This window comes from Pristis pectinata, chromosome 15 (assembly GCF_009764475.1).
Source record: "Pristis pectinata isolate sPriPec2 chromosome 15, sPriPec2.1.pri, whole genome shotgun sequence".
NCBI lineage: Eukaryota > Metazoa > Chordata > Chondrichthyes > Rhinopristiformes > Pristidae > Pristis > Pristis pectinata.
The window spans coordinates 24,767,629-24,788,049 of NC_067419.1; the positions used below are offsets into that span (position 1 = coordinate 24,767,629).

Consider the following 20,421-nt stretch of genomic DNA (forward strand, 5'->3'; position numbering starts at 1 on the left):
CTGAAGCATGACAAACCGTCATAGGCATTTCTTTAAAACAATGATTCCCACAGGCCCTTTCTGACCGCTTTCAACAATGCTGCACAAACTGAAACATTTCTGTTGATGATCTAGATTCCCCCATTGAGTATACTCCACGGCACAACAAAGCTAACCCTGGTGGTGAAGGTTACAGAGGCCAAAGCCCTTCTGCTGACAGAACACAATGGTGGGCAGCTTTCTGCAGAGCCTTAACTACTGGAGATACATGTCAATGATGACTGAGACATGGAGAAAGTCTGATCAGAAGCTTCAGATTTCTTCCCATGCAATTAACAGTACTTTATCTTAATTCCCCAGGCAAACAATTTTCAGTATGACATGACAAAACTGCAAAAAACAGATTTTTCATATTTAAAAAAATAAGTACTTAAACATTCTTTTGTATTTGCATGCACAATGAGTTTCACCTTCATTTTAGAAAATAGTCAATTAGATAAAAGATTATTAAAAGTCATGGGGTTTTTTTGGACCTCGAACTTTTGACAAAATCTTTCCTGCAGGCAGTATCTATAAAAATGAGGACTCTTACTGCATCTTGATACTTATGGTTTTAAAGTTACATGGTGCATGTCTACTTTCCCAGGCATATGATCAGCATCGCTGCAAGGCTTCAGCTGGAAGCACAGTCAGAAATTTAACTCTCAGATAAAGCATTAGCTAGGAAATGTTCCATTAATGATGTTATTTAGACACCTTGAGGATTTGTCTCCTCTGTTTGCAATCTATGCAAGGAGATTTGACCAAGGGACCAATGAAAGATGATTTTAAAATAATAGCAACTGCCACTCTGAATACATGTGCAGCCTATTCTGAATGTGACTAATGGCATTGAGATTCTGACAGCTGGTGAGCCTGAGCAAAGGCCTCACTAGCTGTCAAGGCCATTTAGAAACTGAACCAGCCACTTACAATTGGAGAGTCAGCTGGCAGCCTTTCAGAATACTGAGTTCAAGACCAAGCTTGAAGAAACAACATGGTCCGAGGCTAAGCAATCAGCCATCAGAACATCCAGCTCACTGATATTTCCCATCAGCTCTTTCCACATCTGACCATTCATCATCTGAACTGGCTCCCTCTTCACCTTTGGGTCCTCCAACTGTATGCTTATTGTGACAAGATTACTAAAGAAATGCTCTCAAAAGTAAACAAATCGAATAATCACCTGGCAAAATCTTTGTCCACTTCATAATCATACTTCATCCATGTGTCCTGATAGACAAAAAATTCCATAATGGACAATAGAGCTATGGTGGTAAAGGCAATTACAGAAACTGTAAAGAAGAAATAATTGTTATTGTAGTTAAACATTATGAATAGAAGAGTTTTGAAATGATGTTTAAAAGTACATTAGCCAAGAAGCTAAATTTAAAATACCTGTTCCACCACTTGTTGAAGTTTCAATATAACTTTCAGGAATCTTTGGGAAAGCATCAAGCTCCTTCACTAAATTCAGTGCCTTTTTCTTATTTAATCGCCTCATCTTCAAATATACATTCAGGGATTTTCACTTCCAGCTTCATAAATTAAACCTGCAAACACATTAAATCCCATTAACTTAATCCTGGAAATTATGAAATAGAGGTGACAGTTTTATATCAGAAATGATAATTAGTGTTACACTGTATACCATTCATTACCTCTCTTTCACCACTGAAGACACAAGTTAGGTTACTTGCATCACAAAATGGATGAGCCGGTCTATTTTAAACAATGATCTCAAATCCGTTAATTTTAGGCAATTAGATCTACTGTAAGGCTGCAAGAAATCGCACAGAGTTATGAACGCAGCCCAGTCAACCATGCAAACCAATCTCTCGTCCATTGACTCAGTCTATACTTCTCACTACCTCAGAAAAGCAGCTGACATTATCAAGGAACCCTTCCACCTTGGTCATTCTCTCTTCTCCCATAGGGCAAAAGATACAAAAACCCGAGAGCACAAACAATCAGACTCAAGGGCAGCTTCTATTCCTCTGTTATTAGACTCTTGAATGGACCTCTCATACTCTAAAGGATGAATTCTTAGTCTCCTAATCTCTCATTATAGTCCTTGCACTTTTTGTCTGCTTGCACTGAACTTTTTCTGTAACTGTAAAACTATATTCTGCATTCTGTTTTCTTCCTACTACCACAATGTAATTATGCATGACGTGATCTGTCTGGATGGCATGCAAAACTAAAGCTATTCACTGTATCTTGGGACATGTGACAATAATAAACCAAAACCAATTTGCATGGGGAATTACATTTGAGTTACTGACTCAATTTTCCTTCAAATATGTAACAGCTCAAAAACCTAGAATTTCCTTAAAATATTGGACATCCAAAACAAAACTGAATTAGGCAAAATTTGTTCATAACACATCCACAAAATATTCCGTCAACTAATCCTACACAAAGACCTTGGTTAATCATACGTCTCTACCATACTTCTCTCCATGGCTTCCAAGTTCTTTCTAGGTGACACCCCTGTAAGATTTAGAGGCACAAGAGATAGTAATCCGGAGCAAAAAGGAAAACTGCTGGAGGAACTCAGCGGGTCAGGCAGCACCCGTGGATACAGAGGGATGGTCGACATTTCAGGTCCAGACCTTGTATCAGAATTGAGTATGGAGTGGAGATGGCCAGTATCAAGTGACGAGAGGGAGGGCTGAGGCAGGGACTGATAGGTGGTTCCACATAAATATGTTACTTCCTAAACCTCGAGCTTTTATCCTCCACGATCACCTTTGATGAGGCACCTTATCTGGAAATCTAAGCATGGTGCATCCACGATTGCACCTTTATCTGCAGCACATTCTATTTCCTCAAAGAATTCCAATAAATGGGTCAAATACGGTTCCCTCTCAAAAAAAACACACCCACTTTCCCCGATTATCTTGATTCCCCCCCCCAAATTGCTCTGCTTTAATGTCATCTTCTAATATTTTGTCTACTACAGATGTTAAACTAACTGGCTTATCACTGCTTGGTTTCCATCTTCCTCCTTCTTTGAATATAGGTTACATTTACTCTTCTATTGGAGCCTTCCCCAATGTAGGAATTTTGAAAAATAAAACCAATCTACTTGATATTTGAAATTGATATTTCATGTGGAATGCAAATACTCCTAATGATAAGAAGTGCTCTTCTGAAGTTGGAACAAGACAACAATTTTTTTCACAAAAACTAAACAGTACAAGAGGTAAATTGTTTCCTGCCTTTATCAACAGATTTCCATCCAAATGTTTTGATAATCAAATCACAATAAAAGAAATTTGAAGCACCTTCAAACAAGTTTATCCAAAGATTTTGTGCATTTTCATATCCAGGGTAATAAAGGCTCTCGCACGCAAAAAAAAATTGAAATAATGAAAGAGTCTTTAAACAGCCAAAGATGAAAAGAGTTCACAAATTGTATAATCCTGGTTTATTCCAACTTCAAAAGAACACTTCTCATTAGTATAAGAATTTACACAGTGAATCGCAACTTGAGTTACTTAAAGCCAGTGGATGCGTGCAGAGTTGTGTAATTAACGAGAGAGCAGGAATGCAATGGGTTAGATAGTTTTGAATAAAATTGGGTGGAACCTGTCGACGTTTATCTGTACTGACAAAAGGAACCCAATCCTGCAGTCTAAAAGATTAGGCAAATTCCACTTGTTAATAATAGTAGACACACCTAGAAAAAACAAGTAAGAGTTCAATTATTTGGTAGAATTCATTTCAAACTTCCAAGTAGAAAATAAGTGTGAAGGCACTAATTAACGCATTTGGGTGAGCATGGCTGGTTCCCCCCCCCACCCCCCTCCCGGTGCAGCCAGAATGTTTCCACATTTTCAATTTTGTGTATTTTTTTTGTTCTGAAAAGGCAAAATCATATTCGTTATTGCTGCACGATTACATACTCATCATTACACATGAAATCAACTCAACACCATTTTGGGGCCTATAGGCTCACTTCTTCATTAACCAATTTTCCCAGTGCTCCAATACCTTGATTGGTATCTCCAGCATGATTTCTGATTGGTTCAGTGGAACAGGATCATTAGTTTCAAAAATTCCTAAGCAACTCTTCAGGGGAAAAAGATATTTTACAATCTTGACAGTTCCTTATTTCCAAACTAGATCCCTGTTGCTCACTCCCAAAATATCCCATTCTTTAATGAGCAGCCATCTGTTTACTTGTTTCCTGATCCCAACCTCTCCCATTCTTCCCTGCTTATTCTTTGGCATTGTGTCTGTAAAGGAAGGGTTAAACTACATTAACCTTCAGAGATGTCCCAAAGCATAGGAAACTTCTGATTTTTAGTGGTGCTATTCAGGAAATATCCTGTTTTATAAGGTAACCATTGTACAAGAGCCCAGGATTATATAATAATAACGGAAAGCCCATCATTACTCATTGTTAGAAATGGAGGGAACCTACAGCAACTTTTACCTTATTGTAAGTTATCATAGGCAAGCCTGCACAGGTTCAACAGGCATACTGCCCACATACCGAAAAATTGCAGGAAGTTGGCATGACACTCCTGGATGCTGCGAGGATTCCAACAGCTAATCTGGCATATCGACAGTCGGGACCTGTTTAAGTGAGAGGCTCAAACTTGATAAGTTACCTGAGGAACATCCAGCAGTCACATGTGGAACTGCTGTCATGTCTCATACAAATTCCAGACTACTGTACTGTTAAGCTGGAAAAGCATTACTTTGACCAGAAACATGAATTGCATCCAACCAATCACAGACTCAAAAAAAATTTGGCTGTTGCTTGGTCAGAGAACCTCTGGAGAATGTAATAGGCTTGGCAGTTCTTGTACTCTAAAAGCATGGCTGTCATGTAGGAAATGCAGCAGTAAATTTGCACACCAGAGCCTTAACAAGGGAAATGAACAGATATGTTGCATATTACAATTTAAAAAATAAAAGGGATAAATGTTCGCCCAGACACTGAAGAAAGTGCCCTGTTCTTTTAACAGCTGGCTGCCTTCCAGCAGCTCCCACCACTGGAGACATCCCAGCTGGTTATCCTGCCAGGTAACTTCAATTGTATCAATGTGGCTGGATGATCTGGTAGAGTTGACAACAAACTGGATACCATCTCCAGAGTTCTGACTGAAATGATAACCTACAGATAGAGCACCACAACAATACGCCTGGTCAATTCCAGATGGCTCAGTCTTGTCCAGACAAACTTCCTGTTCATGGTCTCAAGCACGCGTGATCAGATCCACTGATGTCACGCCAATGTTCTTCTCATTCCTCCTTGCTGGAAAGCTGTACATGAAACTGCTGATCCCAGAAAATACAGAGCAACTTCAAACATTTTACACAGGCTGGAGAACTACAAAACTCCTCTTTGATTCTCCAAAATACTGTTGGGAAACAAACAAGATGAATATCAAGAGGTTTTTGTTTCTCAAAGATGTTCAAAAGGCAAAGAAGTCAAAGCAAAATGCATCAACTCCAAAAAAGCATGCAGAATCTGTTCCTGCTGCACTTGATTGGAATGGATGTGGAGGAGGAACTCAGGGAGGCAAGGATCCAGCAACCTGTACTCTGTTCAGAGTATTCCAAAATCATCTTCCCATATAGAGACTGCTTCACAGAGCAGCTGGAGACATTCTCACGCTCAGTCCAAAAGGCTCAGAGAAGGCACTCCGTGATTAAGAGCCTCAAGGAAGAGGATGATTCAGTAATGCCCTCAGAGACAGACATACTAAAGATCAGAAAATCCTTCTATGCCCGCCTGTACAATTTGAAGGCTACAAGAAGGCACAGTTTCTCTGAACTTACTATCCTCGGTCTCAAACATTTTAGACAAGAGCGAGCAGGAGAGCCTGAACCAGCCATCAACTCTGGATAAACTAAGCAAGTCTATCCATTCCTTTGAGATGGATAAAACTCAAGGAAGTGGTGGCTTGTAGGCCAAGTTGCATTTAGCTCTATTGAACTGGATGGGCCAAACCTGATGGAAGTGAAATGTGCTGTGCATCTACCTGAGAGCATCTCATCGACAATTAGAAGAGAGACAGGGAGATCAAAAATTAGTGAATCATTTCACTGTTAAATGTGGATTATAAGATTCTGTACAAGGTGATTCACCTACACCAGACTTGTGATACGCCTAACAGGAGGATCCCTGACGGCCTTGTGCTATAAACGTACATTTACCTCTGTGCATGACAGGAGGGTGAACATACTTTAGAGGGGGAATCCATAATTGGATACAACTGGATATCAACAGCACAGTTCACATTAACAAGTAGAAAACAGACAGCCTGATTAAATCTGGGATTAAGCAAGACTGGCCTCTCTCCTTAAGCTTTTTTGTGCTTTGCATTAACCCCTTTCCAAATCCATGAAGAAGGACGTAACATTCCCAGGCAGCAAGGCAAAAATTCCCTGTACCTGGACAAGTCATCTTCTGTCAGTCAGCAGATTGATGAGCATCAGCAAACAGTATGAAATGGCCTCAGGGTCCAGAGTCAATAACAGCAAAGGGTGATGGTCCCTGGTAACAGGTCAGACCAATTCATTCACACCTGGAGCAGCGAGGAACTTGGTTCAGAGCAGACAGGCATGCAGCAAGAGCTAGCTAGACCGAATTGGACTAGGTGAAACAGAAGCTAGGAATGTAGAAGCCAGGCTCCCTCTTAATTACACGGAAGAATTTGGACATCAGGTGCAAGGTACACTTGGTGTTGTTGAATATGATACAAGTGTGACCCGTACCCTACTCCTGTGCTTCAGTACTCACATGAGCCATCTTCTATTTCAATCAAAGATCCAAAATGGATTGTGTCAGGAAAATTGTCCCTGTGTGGCCCTCAAGTTGATGGCCATTTTTGTGTATGCCTGTATCAAGTTGTGCATAAACACCAAGGGTCACTTCGTGCCAAAGTTTTACCTATCCAGAGCGCTGTTAAGATTGGCCAGGCCTTGTTACTGTAGAACCTCACATTCAGTTGCACTATGCTGTACCACCTGTCCCTTGTGGAACAGTTTCTGCAGGAAAACACCTTTGACCACCAGTCAATCGGGCAGTAGTTTGCACAGTGTTCTTGAGGCCCTGCAGAAGAAGGATACAGTGAATCCCGTCAGATGGTTCCCAGAGCAGAATGTCAGAGTCATTTGGCAGAATATCTCACCACCAAACTTCTCAAACATGCACCAAGACCTTACTTGGCTGGTGGTGAGAAGGCACCAACACATCAGATCCTGCAAGCACAGCCAGAGTCTCAATCGGACCACATACTGCCCTTGAGATGGCTACAGTGTAGATGAACCATCATTCACCTTGGTGTTGGCCAAGAAGGTCTAGAAATGGATGCAGTAGACTTTGTCAAGGTTCATCCCAAGCAGCTGCTTAACACAGAACACTGCTCTATGGCCTGTTCCCAGGGATGCATACTGAGACAACCATCAACTGTTGTTGGAAAATTATAAACCCAGTGAAAGTCTGCTCTAAATGTAGTGGTCTTCCAATGCAACGAGTTGTCACAACCCAATGCTGCAGTCTAGAACATTCCAAGTGCAGGAATGCATGCTGCAAGATACACAGAAGACTGGTGGAGCTGCTGCAAAGTTACTGTGGGGAAAGGCTACAATAGAGTCCTCCTGCTACATAATAATGTGTCTGGGTCCTATGTGATAATCTCTCAAACATATCACTGATAGAATGATTAGAAATGAAGTTGATGGCATGTTGATACATCATAAATGTTGTAAGCAAGTAACGTGAAATGCTTGGTACAGTGAATGAAGACTATGCCATCTCCTGTTTGGACAACTGTACAGTGGCATGCAAAAGTTTGGGCACCCCTGGTCAAAATTTCTATTACTGTGAATAGCTAAGCGAGTAAAAGATGACCTGATTTCCAAAAGGCATAAAGTTAAACATGACACATTTCTTTAATATTTTAAGCAAGATCACTTTTTGATTTCCATCTTTTACAGATTCAAAATAAAAAAGGAAAAGGGCCCGAAGCAAAAGTTTGGGCACCCTGCATGGTCAGTACTTAGTAACAAAATTAATACACTAATCTTGCTTAAGATGTTGAAAAGAATGTTTCATCTTTAACTTTATGACTTTGAGATCAGTTCATCTTTCCACTCACCTAACTATTCACAGTAACAGAAATTTTGACCAGGGGTGCCCAAACTTTTGCATGCCACTGTATATTTCATGAAGAAAATATATTTTTAGAAATAAACAGGTGTCATGGGCCTTATACATTCACCCAAGTGGACAGGTGGAGCCTCAGGGCTAGTCTGTCAGACAGTGCAGCACCTCAGTCATACATTGGATAAAACACGAGGACATCTGCACAAAAAACATTTATTTGGTATTTCATAAATGTCTCTATTACTCCCTTTTAAAAATAACATGCTCTGAACTCCTTTGTCTACTTTAACTGCTTCATCATTCCCCACTGTTTCTAAGCTGGATCCCTGGCTAAAGTTATTTCAGTCTCTTATTCAATGTTAATTCTCTTTGTCCACTTTAGCAGCTATTTCTGTTGACTCCCATTCAGTGGCAGTTTTTGCTTATGCTGCTTCTACAGATCTATACTGTTGAAAATGCCCTGACTGGTTGCATTGTGGTCTGGTATGGCAATTCAAATGCACAGGAACATAATAAGCTGCAGAGAGTAGTGGACTCTGCCCAATACATCATGGACACCACCACTGGTAGTATCTACAGGAGGCAATGCCTCATGAAGGCAACATCCATCATCAAAGATCCCCACCACCCACGCCTTGCAATCTTCTTGCAGCTACCATCGGGCAAGAGGTACAGAAGCCCAAAGTTCCACACCACCACCAGGTTCAATAACAGCTACTTCCCATTAAACCATTGGGTTCTTGAACCAACTGGCACAACCCTAATCACTAGAGTTTAGCAACACTATGATCACTTTCCACTAAAATGGATGTTTTTGTTCTAATTGTGTTCTTTCTTGTAAAAATTCTGTATTTATGCTTTTCTTGTGAATGCTGTATATATGATGCTGTGTGCCTGTGATGCTGCTGCAAGTAAGATTTTCATTACAACTGTGCATACAGGTACTTATCCGTAAGATAATAAACTTGACATTGTCGAATGATTTAGCACGAAACACTGCTCAAAGTGGTGACTTGATGTCCACTTTTATCATTTATATTCAGCATTGCTGCTCTCTAACCTCTGGCTTAAAGACTTACCACTCTTAATTGTGCTCAGTGTTCAAGAACAAACAAAAAAAATGCCTGCACTACAAGTAGACAATAGGACAAATTCACAAAACCATTTAAGAGACAAAAAGGTGGAAAGTACAAGAAAATACAATAAAATACAAAGCATGAGAGGCAAGACACAAATGAAACACAGATTTTAAAAACAAAATTCATCTACACTATAGACAAGGCAGAAGGTCTTGCCAAGGGATAATGAGCAGCTTGGGGCAAAATTGAAAAGCAGAGGGTAAATAAGAGGAATAAACACGTGGCTCATGATATGGGAGAAACAGCATCAGCACTGCAGGAAAGAGCTGTTCTGTTAGGACAGTGTTCACTTGAAACACACTAGGACCACTGTACTGGCAAATAGCTTAACCAAGATGGAGCTTTAAACTAATTGGGGAATGGTTTCAAATGACAGGAAGTTGAATAAATCAAAAAGAAGTGACAGAGCAATAGCATAGGGTAATGAAGAGATGAATGAAAATCAAAGCATGACTCAAAAGGGACGGAAAATATAAGCAAAAGTGCATGACAAAAATTGGAACCAGAGTAATAATTGTAGAAAGTCAAAGTTTGCAGCACTTTACCTTAATGCACAGAATATTTGTAACAAGACAGACAAATTGACAGTATAAATGAATCTGATTTAATAGCTGTTACAAGAGAAATGGTTGCAGAGTGACCAAGACTAAGAATTTAGATGGTCTAAAACACAAGGAAAAGAAGAGTTAATCAAGGAGGGTATCAGTGCAGTGGTGAGTAGTAATACAAGTGTGGTAAATTATGATGTGGAATCAGTTTGGGTAGAGTAAGAGGAATGGGGAAAGAAGGAAAGAAGACATGGATGGGGGAGTGGTCCACAGGCCCCAAAGTGCTACCTCATAGTAGGAAAAGGCTTAAATGCAGAAGTATTGAAGGTGTGCAAGAAGGGAACTGTTATTATGGGCAACTTTAATCTGCCATTTGATTGGACTAGCAAAGATACCAAGGAAAAGGAATCTGTGGAATTCATCAGGGATTATTTATTAGAGCAATATAACACCTGGGAACAGGCCATTTTAGATTTTGTCATGTATAATGAGGTGGGATTAACAAGATATCTTTTAGTTAAGGATAAACTAGTGATCACAACATTGTAGAATTCTATTTAAGGCCAAAACCAGTACCCTCAAGAAATTACAAAGATATGAAATAAGTTGTCTAGAGTGGGCTGGGAAAACAGGCTAAAGGAAAGGTTGGTAGATGAATAGCAATAGATATTTAAGGAGCTATTTCATAAAACTCAGCAGAAATTTATCCCAATCAAAAAGAGGGACTTACTAAGAAAGATGAACCATCCATGATTAACAAAAAAGAATCACAGAAAATATTAAAACAAAAAGTAAAGCATACAAAGTGGCAAAAGTGGTTGACCAGAGGAGTGAGAATTTTTCAAGAACCAACAAAGCTAATAAAGTGGGAGAAAGTTGATAGAGTAATCTGGCAAGTAATGTCAACACAAACAGCAAGAGCTTCTGAAAAAAGGCTGTATGTCAGAATGGTGAATTTATAACTGGAAACAAGAAATTTAAACCAATACCTTGCATCAATCTATGCAGTGGAAGGCAATGCAAACATCCCAACAGAGGGCTGCTTTCAAATAGGAGGGAAGAATGCCTAACAGTCTCCATTGGAAAAATTAATTGGATTAGTTACAGACAAGTTACCAGGACCCGATGGCTTGCATTCAAGGGTTTTACAGGAAGTGACTTCAGAGATAGTAGTGCAATTGATTGAAGTTTTTCAAAACTCACTAGCTCCAGCAGTGTACCAGAAATTTAAACTGCTAATGTCACATCCTTGCTCAAAGGAGGGAAACAGAAAGTGGGAGATTTTTGGCCATTTAGTATAATGCCCATTGTTGGGAAGATGTTGGAGCCTATGATCAAAGAATACATAGCTTGTCATTTTGAAAAAGCTTCAAGCAATCAAGCCAAGTCAACATGACTTTATAAAAGGAATATCATGTTTGACAAATTTGCAGAATCAATAGAAGGGCACGCATAGATGTAGTGTGTTTAGATTTCCAGAAGGCATTTAATAAGGTTGCCACAAAAGGATAGACGAGAATGATAACAGCTCACAGTAGTGGGGGAAGTGTGTTAATGTGGATTGAAGACTGGTTACCACAAATACAGAGTCAGAAGCAATAGGTCTTTCTCAGACTGGACAGACCAATTAGTGGAGTGCCCCAAGGATCAATCCTTGGCCCTCAATTATTTACTGTATTAACTGGGATTCCTTGTACACAACTTGGATTGTGCAGAAGAATATAGATAGGTTGAGAGAGTAGGTAAAAACTTGGTAAATGGAATTTAATATAGGAAAGCACATGGTCATTCCAACAAAGCCCAATGCAAGCTTGATAAATAGGACTTCGTCTTTCATCAAGACACTGCGGTACCTGGGACGAAATTGAATTCAATAATTTCAGGTTCCTCATTTTTCCCATTTATAACAGAACTGGCCAAGTAAGCTGTACATTTAGCCATCTGTAACTAAAAAAAGCTGTTCAATCTGTTGAACATTTCCAACATTAGCTTTCTGGTTAGAGGACTACAATATAAAAGCAAGAATGTACTGCTGAGGCTTTATAAGGCATTGGCCAGGCCGCATTTGGAATATTGAGAACAATTTTGGGCCTCCGTATCCAAGGAAAGAAGTGCTGGCACTAGAAAGAATCCACATCGTTTACAAGTATGATTCCAGGAATGAAAGGCTTAATGTATGAGGAGCGTTTGATGGCTCAGGGCCTGTACTCGATGGAGTTCAGAAGGATAAGAGGGGGATCTCATTGAAACCTACCGACACTGAAAGGCCTGGATGGGGAGGATGTTTCCATTAGTAGAAGAGTCTAGGATCCGAGAGCAAAGCCTCAGAATAAAGAGACATCCCTTTAAAACTGAGATGAGGAGGAATTTCTTTAGCCAGAGGGTAGTGAATCTGTGGAATTTGTTGCCATGGAAGGTTGTGGAGGCCAAGTCATTGGGTGTATTTAAGGCAGAGATTGGTTAAGGAGTTGAGGGTTACGGGGAGAAGGCGGGAGAATGGGGTTTTAAAAAAAAATCAGCCCTTATTGAATGGCACAGCAACTCAATGGGCCAAATGGCCCAATTCTGCTTCTATATCTCATGGTCTATGGTTTCAGGTTTCATAAAATCATAAAGTTGTACAGCATGGAAACAGGCCCTTCAGCCCAACTCGTCCAGGATGTTTATCTGAGCTAGTGTTATGTGCCTGTGTTTGGGCCATATCCCTCTAAACCTTTTCTATCCATGTATCTGTCCAAATGTCTTTTAAATATTGTAAACATACGAGCCTCTGCAGCTTGTTCCTTATATCCATCACCCTGTGTGAAAACATTGCCCCTCAGCCCCTTTTTAAATCTATGTTCTCTAGTTTTAGTCTTTTTCCTAGGGTCGGGGAGTCTGGGACCATCCACCTTATCTATGCCCCTCATAATTTTATACATCTCCATAAGATCACCCCTCAGCCTCCGGCACTTCAGGGAAAAATAGTCCCAGCCATTCCAGCCTCTCCTTATAACTCAAGCCCTCCAATCCCAATGACAACCTTGTGAATCTTTTCTGCACTCTTTCCAGCTAAATGACATCCTTCCTATAGCTGGATGACCAGAACTAAGCACAATACTCCAAGCGTGGTCTTATAAATGACTGGTACAGTTGGAAGATGACATCCTATCTCCTGTATTCAGTGCCCCTTGACTGATGAGGAAAGCATTTGGCATGCTTGCCTTCACCACTCTCTCTACCTGTGTGCCCACTTTCAGGGAACTATGTACCTGTACCCCAAGGTCTCTCTGTTCTCCAACAGCTCTGATCTGCATTTCACAGGTATAACACATCACTTCATTTTCTCCCTCTAAGTGCCCTCATTAATCCATTAACTAGCTTCATAAACATTTGAATCACCTGGACAATCCTTGCTTCACCTTAGAGATATTCACTTTATCCTATTCACCCCTTCTCCACCCTCTCAGCTACTTAAAACTAACTCATTTACTCACATTCCCAATTTCAATGAAGGCTCTTCAGTTTGAAACATTAACTCTTTCCACAGATACTTCCTTACAAACCGAGTATATCCAGTTTCTCTTCCAGAGCAAACACTAAAACTCAGTTTACTTACAAAACAGGTAGAGGAATGACAGTACTTCCCCCCCCCCACCCACCCACCCACCCCCAAGTAGTTTGTCCTATACTCTGACCAGTAATTATTCCTTAATCAACAACTTGCAATTTTATAATGCCTCTAACAGAAGAAAACATCTCAAATCACTTGATAGGAGGTATAACCCGACAGATACTGAGACAAAATTATGCAGGCATTTGGAGTACCAAGAGTCAAAGTAATACAAGAAAGACCAAAGTCATGGGAAAACAGAATCAAGTTCAGAAAGAAACAGGGAACAAGGTTAATGATGTGAGGTTAGCAATGGGCCAGTTTGGCAATGAACCACAGATTGGCAATGCAAGAGTAAATGCAGTAGTTGTAAGATCTGCTGGGAGACAAACACCTGGTTAAGCCTGAGACGTGGCCAGGTGAGGTGATGAAACTGGTAACAAGGATATTAGGTTTGTTTTAATTTTTTCTGTATATCAAGTCATTTCAAACTCTGATCTGCAGAACTACACCCCAAAATGCATTTACTCCTTACGTCATGGGGGGGCGGGGGTTAGAAAAACATGAATCACATCTTTCCAATCTGTAACTTCAAGAAACTATTGCACAAGTACATGGAAACAACATATTTTCAGATTATGATACAATCACCAATCCTCCTCCCAATCTACAAGTAATGCCCAATTCACATAAGTAAACGAGCAAAGTGCGAGCCAAGCCATTTGGACGCTCCAAATAAGTTACACTTGGTTTTCGGAACTGCTTTGAACGCACCAATGTGCTCTTACAGAGAAAGAAAAATAACAGGATTACACAATGACTCCCAGCAAAATAAAACACACGTCCTTCCTCTTTTGCAGCGAGGAAACCATAAAATGTTTAAGAAAACCTAAAAATCAAAGTATTCGTCAAGCTGCAGTTTCAAGAAACACGCGAAACGAGAATCAGAATTACAATGACCCCCTGGCGTTGTCAACACCGTCAGTGAAATGTTAGAAAAATGATTTAAATATGATACGAAAGGCAAGTGTATGCAAATAATTGGACGGCTGCCTATTCCACCACAACCTACACCCATCCACCCTCTGCCTTGGAGGTAACCTGGACCTAGGTTTGCTGATGTAAAGCACAGAATGAGTGACTCACTGCGAACGGTCGCCACTTGCCGGCCGCCGGGCTCCTGGGCTGACGGTGGCTCTGGGTCAGTGCCAGTGGCCGGCGGGCACCTTCGGCTCATGCGGTGCGGTGTGAACCCCTCACCCAGCCCGTTAACAACGGAGGTGGGCGGTGGCGGCAGTCCGTTACCCGAGCTCGCTACCCTCGCTCTGCTTCTCATGGGCTAAGGGCAGAGCCTATCAATGCGCGCCATGTACAGCATTTCGGTTCCAAGCCTCCGAGTCGCTGAGCAAGGAGGGAGGGGGAAGAAACACAGTGACCTCTACCCTCCCACCTCCCGGAGACGTAATTTCCTGCCCGAACTTCACTGGTGGCGCAGCTTCAATCCGAGCTGTTCGTCGTGTTGCTCACTGTTCAGCGGGCGGCGGCGGCGGTGGTGAATGCAACGCGAAAAACGCTGGAAACACTCAGCAGGTCGGGCAATATCCGTGGAGAAAGAGCAACAAACGCTCTGCCGGAGGGGGGCTCAGCGGTCGAGCAGCGTCTGTGGGGGAGGAAGGGACTGTCGACGTTTTCGGGTCGACACCCTGCATCAGGGCAATGCCTCCGCAGGTCGTCAGGACTGGATGTTTTGAGATGCAGAGAAGGAGAGGGGGACAAGGCAAATATCTGATATAAATTGCAAAGACAAGAAGGAAAACAAACTATCGTCTGCAGTCTTTTACAGTTTTTTTTTGTTGAATCTATTGCTATTCTTCAGCAATGCCAGCCTTGAAGGTTCTCTATTCTCCGGTGGGATGCCCATCTCTCCTTTGCCTTGTGCCTCGGTGGTTTCTGTATTTTTGTCACTGAAATTCCCTTTATGCTGTCCATTCTTTCTTTCACTTTGTCTGCAACTTGCTTGTTTTTTTCTCAATCCCAGTTATGATGAAGCGTCGCCAACCTGAAACATTAACTCTTGTTTTCCTTTCCACAGCTGCTGCCTGACCTGCTCAGTGTTTCCAACATTTTCTGTTTTCTTTGTTTCAGAATTCCAAAATATGCAGGTTTTTTTATTCCCATTTAAATGGGAATGCATTAGGAACTGGGGAATAAATAAAGCTAAAAGGAACAATAAAATGTCCTGTTTATGTTGGGCTTTAGGCATAGTGAAAATGTCCTAGGCAAAATGGCTGTTCGATGCAAATAAACACTGAGCTGGACAAGAAGTGGCCAAAATTTGGCCAAAGAACTAGGTTTTAAGAAGCAACCTAAAGGAAGTTTAAAGTTTGCAGAGCAGATGGACTGTGGAGGCAGATGATACCACAAAAGGTGGACACCATATGGAAGTAGGCAGCCTGAGTGAAGGGAGGAGATATGAGATACGAAACCTAGAAAGAGGAAAAGGCATTGGTGATATCAACCTTACTGCACTGTGATTTTAAGCAGACTAACAGGAATCAATGGCCCAGATTTTGCAGTTTTTGGTCATGATATGGCATTTGTTCTTCACTCTAGTGAGGACTGCCCAAAAAGTGTTTGCAGATATTTGAGCAAGCAGAAAACAAAACACAGGAAAAGGAGCATGGATTTAAGTAAATTATCTTGAACCCTGCAATGCCAACTAACTTTCAAGGACTCAGACTCCACATTTGCAAAATTAAACTTTTAGTGCTATGGAGGTTCTTCAGCAATAATTATGGCAATCATACAAACACTCGTGCAGTATAGATGACCCCTGCATAATAGTTCTATTCGCCCTTACAGAATTAACAAATCATTACCCAAAATGTTGAGATACAGAATAAAATTTGCGCTCATGGAATTTTGAAATTGTCCTTCTCCCAGTCCTCCTTGTGAGTGATGCTATGTGCCTGTGATGCTACTGCAAATAAGTTTTTCATTGCACCTGTGTATATGTGTACTTGTGCATGTGACAATAAACTTGACTTTGACTTTCAGGGCCTTAATGTTTATCCTTTTATTTCTCCATCACAACTGTAAAACTTACTAAGTTATGGTCACTCTCTCTAAAATGTTCTCCCACCAACACTCCCACTATCTGCCTGCCTAGTTTCCAAAGATTAGACCCAGTCCTGTCCTTCTCCAGTGGGACCATCTACCTACTGGGTTTAAAAGGATGTCCTGGATGTACTTTAAAAATTTCACTCTTCTAAGTCTCACCCAAGGCCATCTTAATATTGAGGAAGTAGATATTTCCTACTATTACTATTTTAACAATTCTCTGTGCCTAAATATATATATGCTCCTCTACCTCCCACTGACTGTTTTGAAGCCTGTAGTACATCCCCAGCAAAGTTATTGCCCTTTGTTTCTAAGTTCCATCCATGTGGCCTCATTTGAAGAACCTTCTAGAACCCTCTCTCCTTACTATAGTAAAGGTCACTTTGATTCCCTCCTCTTCCACATTCCCTACTAAGCCTGAAGATTCTAAACCTTGGAATGTTGAGTAGCCAGTCCTACCCATCTTTCAACAGTATCATATTACCGAGTGCTCATCAACATCCTCATTCCAATGTCCTCTCAAACTAGAGTTCAGTCAGCAATTAAGTATTGTATGGGGGAATGTTGCTTTTATACCTCTCAGTAGAAGACCCTTGAAAACTAAATCATTGGAAATAATTGAGTGTCAATTTGCTGTTGGCATGAGATGGTAACAGTTGGTGTCAAAATTTTTATTTAATTTCTTTATTGAAATAGTATTCCTCTGCCCTCTGCTTCCTCATACTTTTCAAAAAATCTGGCATGTTTTAGATAGTTTGTTTAATTGATTTTTTTTAACTTGAGGATAGGTTCCATTGTGCTTAACTTCCTGAGTTCAGTTTCGATTCAAGTGTAAAATTACATTTCTGGGCCTTAAGGTATTGACGTAAAAACGTAGATTTTCCCTCAATAGCCTTCCTATTGAAAGGAATGAACACAAGTTAATTGAATCTACTCTTTTATAGGCTGTGAGGTTGACAAGGGAATTAATTATAGCAAGTTTAATACAAGAATAACATTTCTCACAAGGCTATAATTCACTAAAAAAAATCACAATTTTTCTGGCAGGCAAGTGACTGAAAGAGGGAATAACAAAGATTCCATAATACGGTGAAAAACACTACGATGCTGGAGGAACTCAACAGGCCAGGCAGCATCTGTGGAGAAAAGCAGGCGGTCATTGTGTTTTTCATCTAGATTCCAGCATCTGCAGTCCTTTGTTTCTCTTGCATAATACAGTATTGTTTATGAAGGTTTTAATTCAGAATATTTTCAACACTTAAATTACAAAGCAAAAACTTTGAACTTGTCTGAAATAAAAGTTATGATGCATAAATCTGAAATTAGTGAAAGAAAATGCTTACCTTTCTTATCTTCTTATAAAAGAAGGTGCAAGCGTCAGGTATCTACACCTGGATAGGTGGGAAAATAAACTGTCGGGAGAGTGCGAAGACTGAACATAATGACAGATGGGTTAAGTGAGTGGACAAAAAAAGGTGTAAAATGAAGTGTGGGTTGGAGAATAATAATGTCATGTATTTTGATATAAAGAACAGATAAACAGATTTGAAAAGAAATACTGAGAAATCAGTTAACTTTATGGAGATATTTGCCTTTCTTAGCACACATAGTTAACATACAGGTATGACAGGTGGTTAGGAAGGGAGATGACAGTTGGCATTATTGCAGAGGGTTGAAGTACACATTAAGGAAGTCTTGCTGTAATTATGCAGGTTTTTGTTTCTGAGACAATATCTGGAATAAATTGTATACAGCTTTGGTCTTCAAAGAGAGGTCTTGCCTTGGAGGTGCTACTGTAATGCCAACTTAAAGAAGCATGAAGAGTTCTCAGACAAATAAGACATTTTACAAATGAAATGAATCCTCCAAAATATTCAAATTGGAAGCTTGGAGGGTGCCTGCAGGTGATGGTGTGCCATGCACATTCTGCCCTGTCCTTCTTTGTGTTTTTAAGATGCTGTTGGAATAGCTAGGTGAGTAACTGCAGTGCACTTTGTAGATTGTACGTTTGCAGCCACTCGACACTGGTGTTGGAGTGTGGTTGATAGAGTGCCAATCAAGCAGGCTGCTTTGTCTTGGATGGTGCTGAGCTTCTTGAGATTTGCTGGACTTGTACTCGTCTAGAAATTATAGAGTATTCCATCACATTCTTGACATGGATTGTAGATTATGGAAAAGCTCTGGGATATTAGGAGGTGAGTAACTCACCATAGATTACTTAGCCTCTGACCGGTTCCTGTAGCCAATGTATTCATGAGGCTGATCCAGCTGAGTTTCTAGTCAATGATGACCCCAAGGATGTTAAAATTAGAGGACTCAGCAAAGCCATTGAATGTTATGAACTGGTGGTTCCACTCTCTCTAGTTGGAGATGGTCATTGTCTGCCACTTTTGTGGTGCAAATGTTACTTGCCGCTTATCAGCATGTATCTAAATATTGTTCAGGTCTTGCTTCATACAGGCATGGGCTGCTTCAATTGCTGAGGAATTGTAAATAGAATTGAACATAGAACAATTACCAGTGAACATCTTCACCTCTGACCTTGAAAGATGGAAGGAAGGTTATTGATGAAGCAGCTGGAGACAGTCAGGCCGAGGACATTGCCCTGAAAAATTCCTGCAGTGATGCCTGAGCTTGGGATGATTGACTCAAAAACTTTAACCACTTTCCTCCATGTCACTCCATCCACTGGAGTGATTTTCCTTTGATGCCCATTGATTTCACTTTTACCAGGACACCTTGATACCACACTCCCTTGCTGCTTTGATGTCAAGGTCTGTCAGTTTACTTCTGTAATTCAGCCCTTTGGTTCATATTGGATTCATGTAGAAAAGAAGACAAGGCAGACGATCGACCATGATCGAACTGAATGATGGGGCAGCCCCAGGGGGCTGTATGGTCATTTAGTTTTTATGTTTCTCTGATTAGTTTTTTTATTCTTATAAATAGCAATATAAACACGTCATGTCTGTATGTCCTTCTTGTATTTATTTGTACACTAAATGTAAGAAGATAAATTATATACAGGTCCTTTCTTCACAATTGGTGATCAAAATTTGTTGTTGTGTTCTGTTTTAATTTTTGGTATTTTGGCCTTGGTCAAAAAAATTCTAAATTGAATCTCTGTAAACAAAAATAAACAATAAATGCCAACTATTTTTCATTATTCCGATAGTACCATTGCAGTTATGTTCTCTATGCCTATAATCTGTTTTGTTAGCCTGGAGAATGTCGAAAGGAGACATTTTTTTCTAAGGTACATCATGTATATATCTTCAGAATTGTTACTTCAGCATGTTCCATTAGAATAAATGGCCTTTTGGTGTGAATTATTTATATTTAAAAATAATGGTGGTGATTATATATCGTTTGTCATTATGAAAGATATATAATCACCAGTGATATTTTTGCCGTAAATAAATGTTTCTATTGTCCCCTGCACACTTCACCAAGTTGACTTCCATTTGGGAATATGTTATGCACAGCCTCCAATATCTCACCTAGCTGACTAGATAGCAAGTCTTCTTCCCACCCCACCCTTATTTTTGTCCAATTATCAATTATAGGGACTTCTCCTCTACCTTGGTTGAAATCAGTTAATTCAGCACAGAATTAACTGATTTGGAAACAAACTTGGAACCTTGATCAATACACAAAACACTAGAGGAACTTAGTGAGTCAGGCAGCATCTGTGGAGGGAAGTAGACAGTCAACCTTTTGCGTTGAGACCCTTCATCTGGACTGATTACAGCATCTGCAGTCTCTTGTGTCTCCAAACCTGAACCTTCCTGGATCGATAAAATAAAGTGCTAGAAATACATGTTGGATCAATAAAAACTTATAAGAAGAAAGGACAGTGAAAAGTGATTGGGC

The 20,421-nt window shown here is 40.4% G+C and overlaps 1 protein-coding gene across 2 annotated transcripts in view; it reads right to left on the reverse strand.

Annotated features, from left to right (window-relative positions):
- ergic2 (ERGIC and golgi 2) overlaps window positions 1–14,878 on the reverse strand; it is a 53,703-nt gene extending 38,825 nt beyond the window's left edge. Inside the window, exons 1-3 of one of the 2 annotated variants that reach the window (XM_052030317.1) lie at window positions 14,575–14,878; window positions 1,417–1,571; window positions 1,205–1,313 (exon numbers count right to left, since the gene is read on the reverse strand). In XM_052030317.1, the coding sequence (XP_051886277.1) occupies window positions 1,205–1,313; window positions 1,417–1,522 (215 nt within the window). In that variant the 5' untranslated portion in view covers window positions 1,523–1,571; window positions 14,575–14,878. The remainder of the gene's footprint in view (window positions 1–1,204; window positions 1,314–1,416; window positions 1,572–14,574) is intronic. The other variant, XM_052030318.1, reaches the window with a different exon arrangement.
- Between the last annotated feature and the right edge of the window lie 5,543 nt (window positions 14,879–20,421).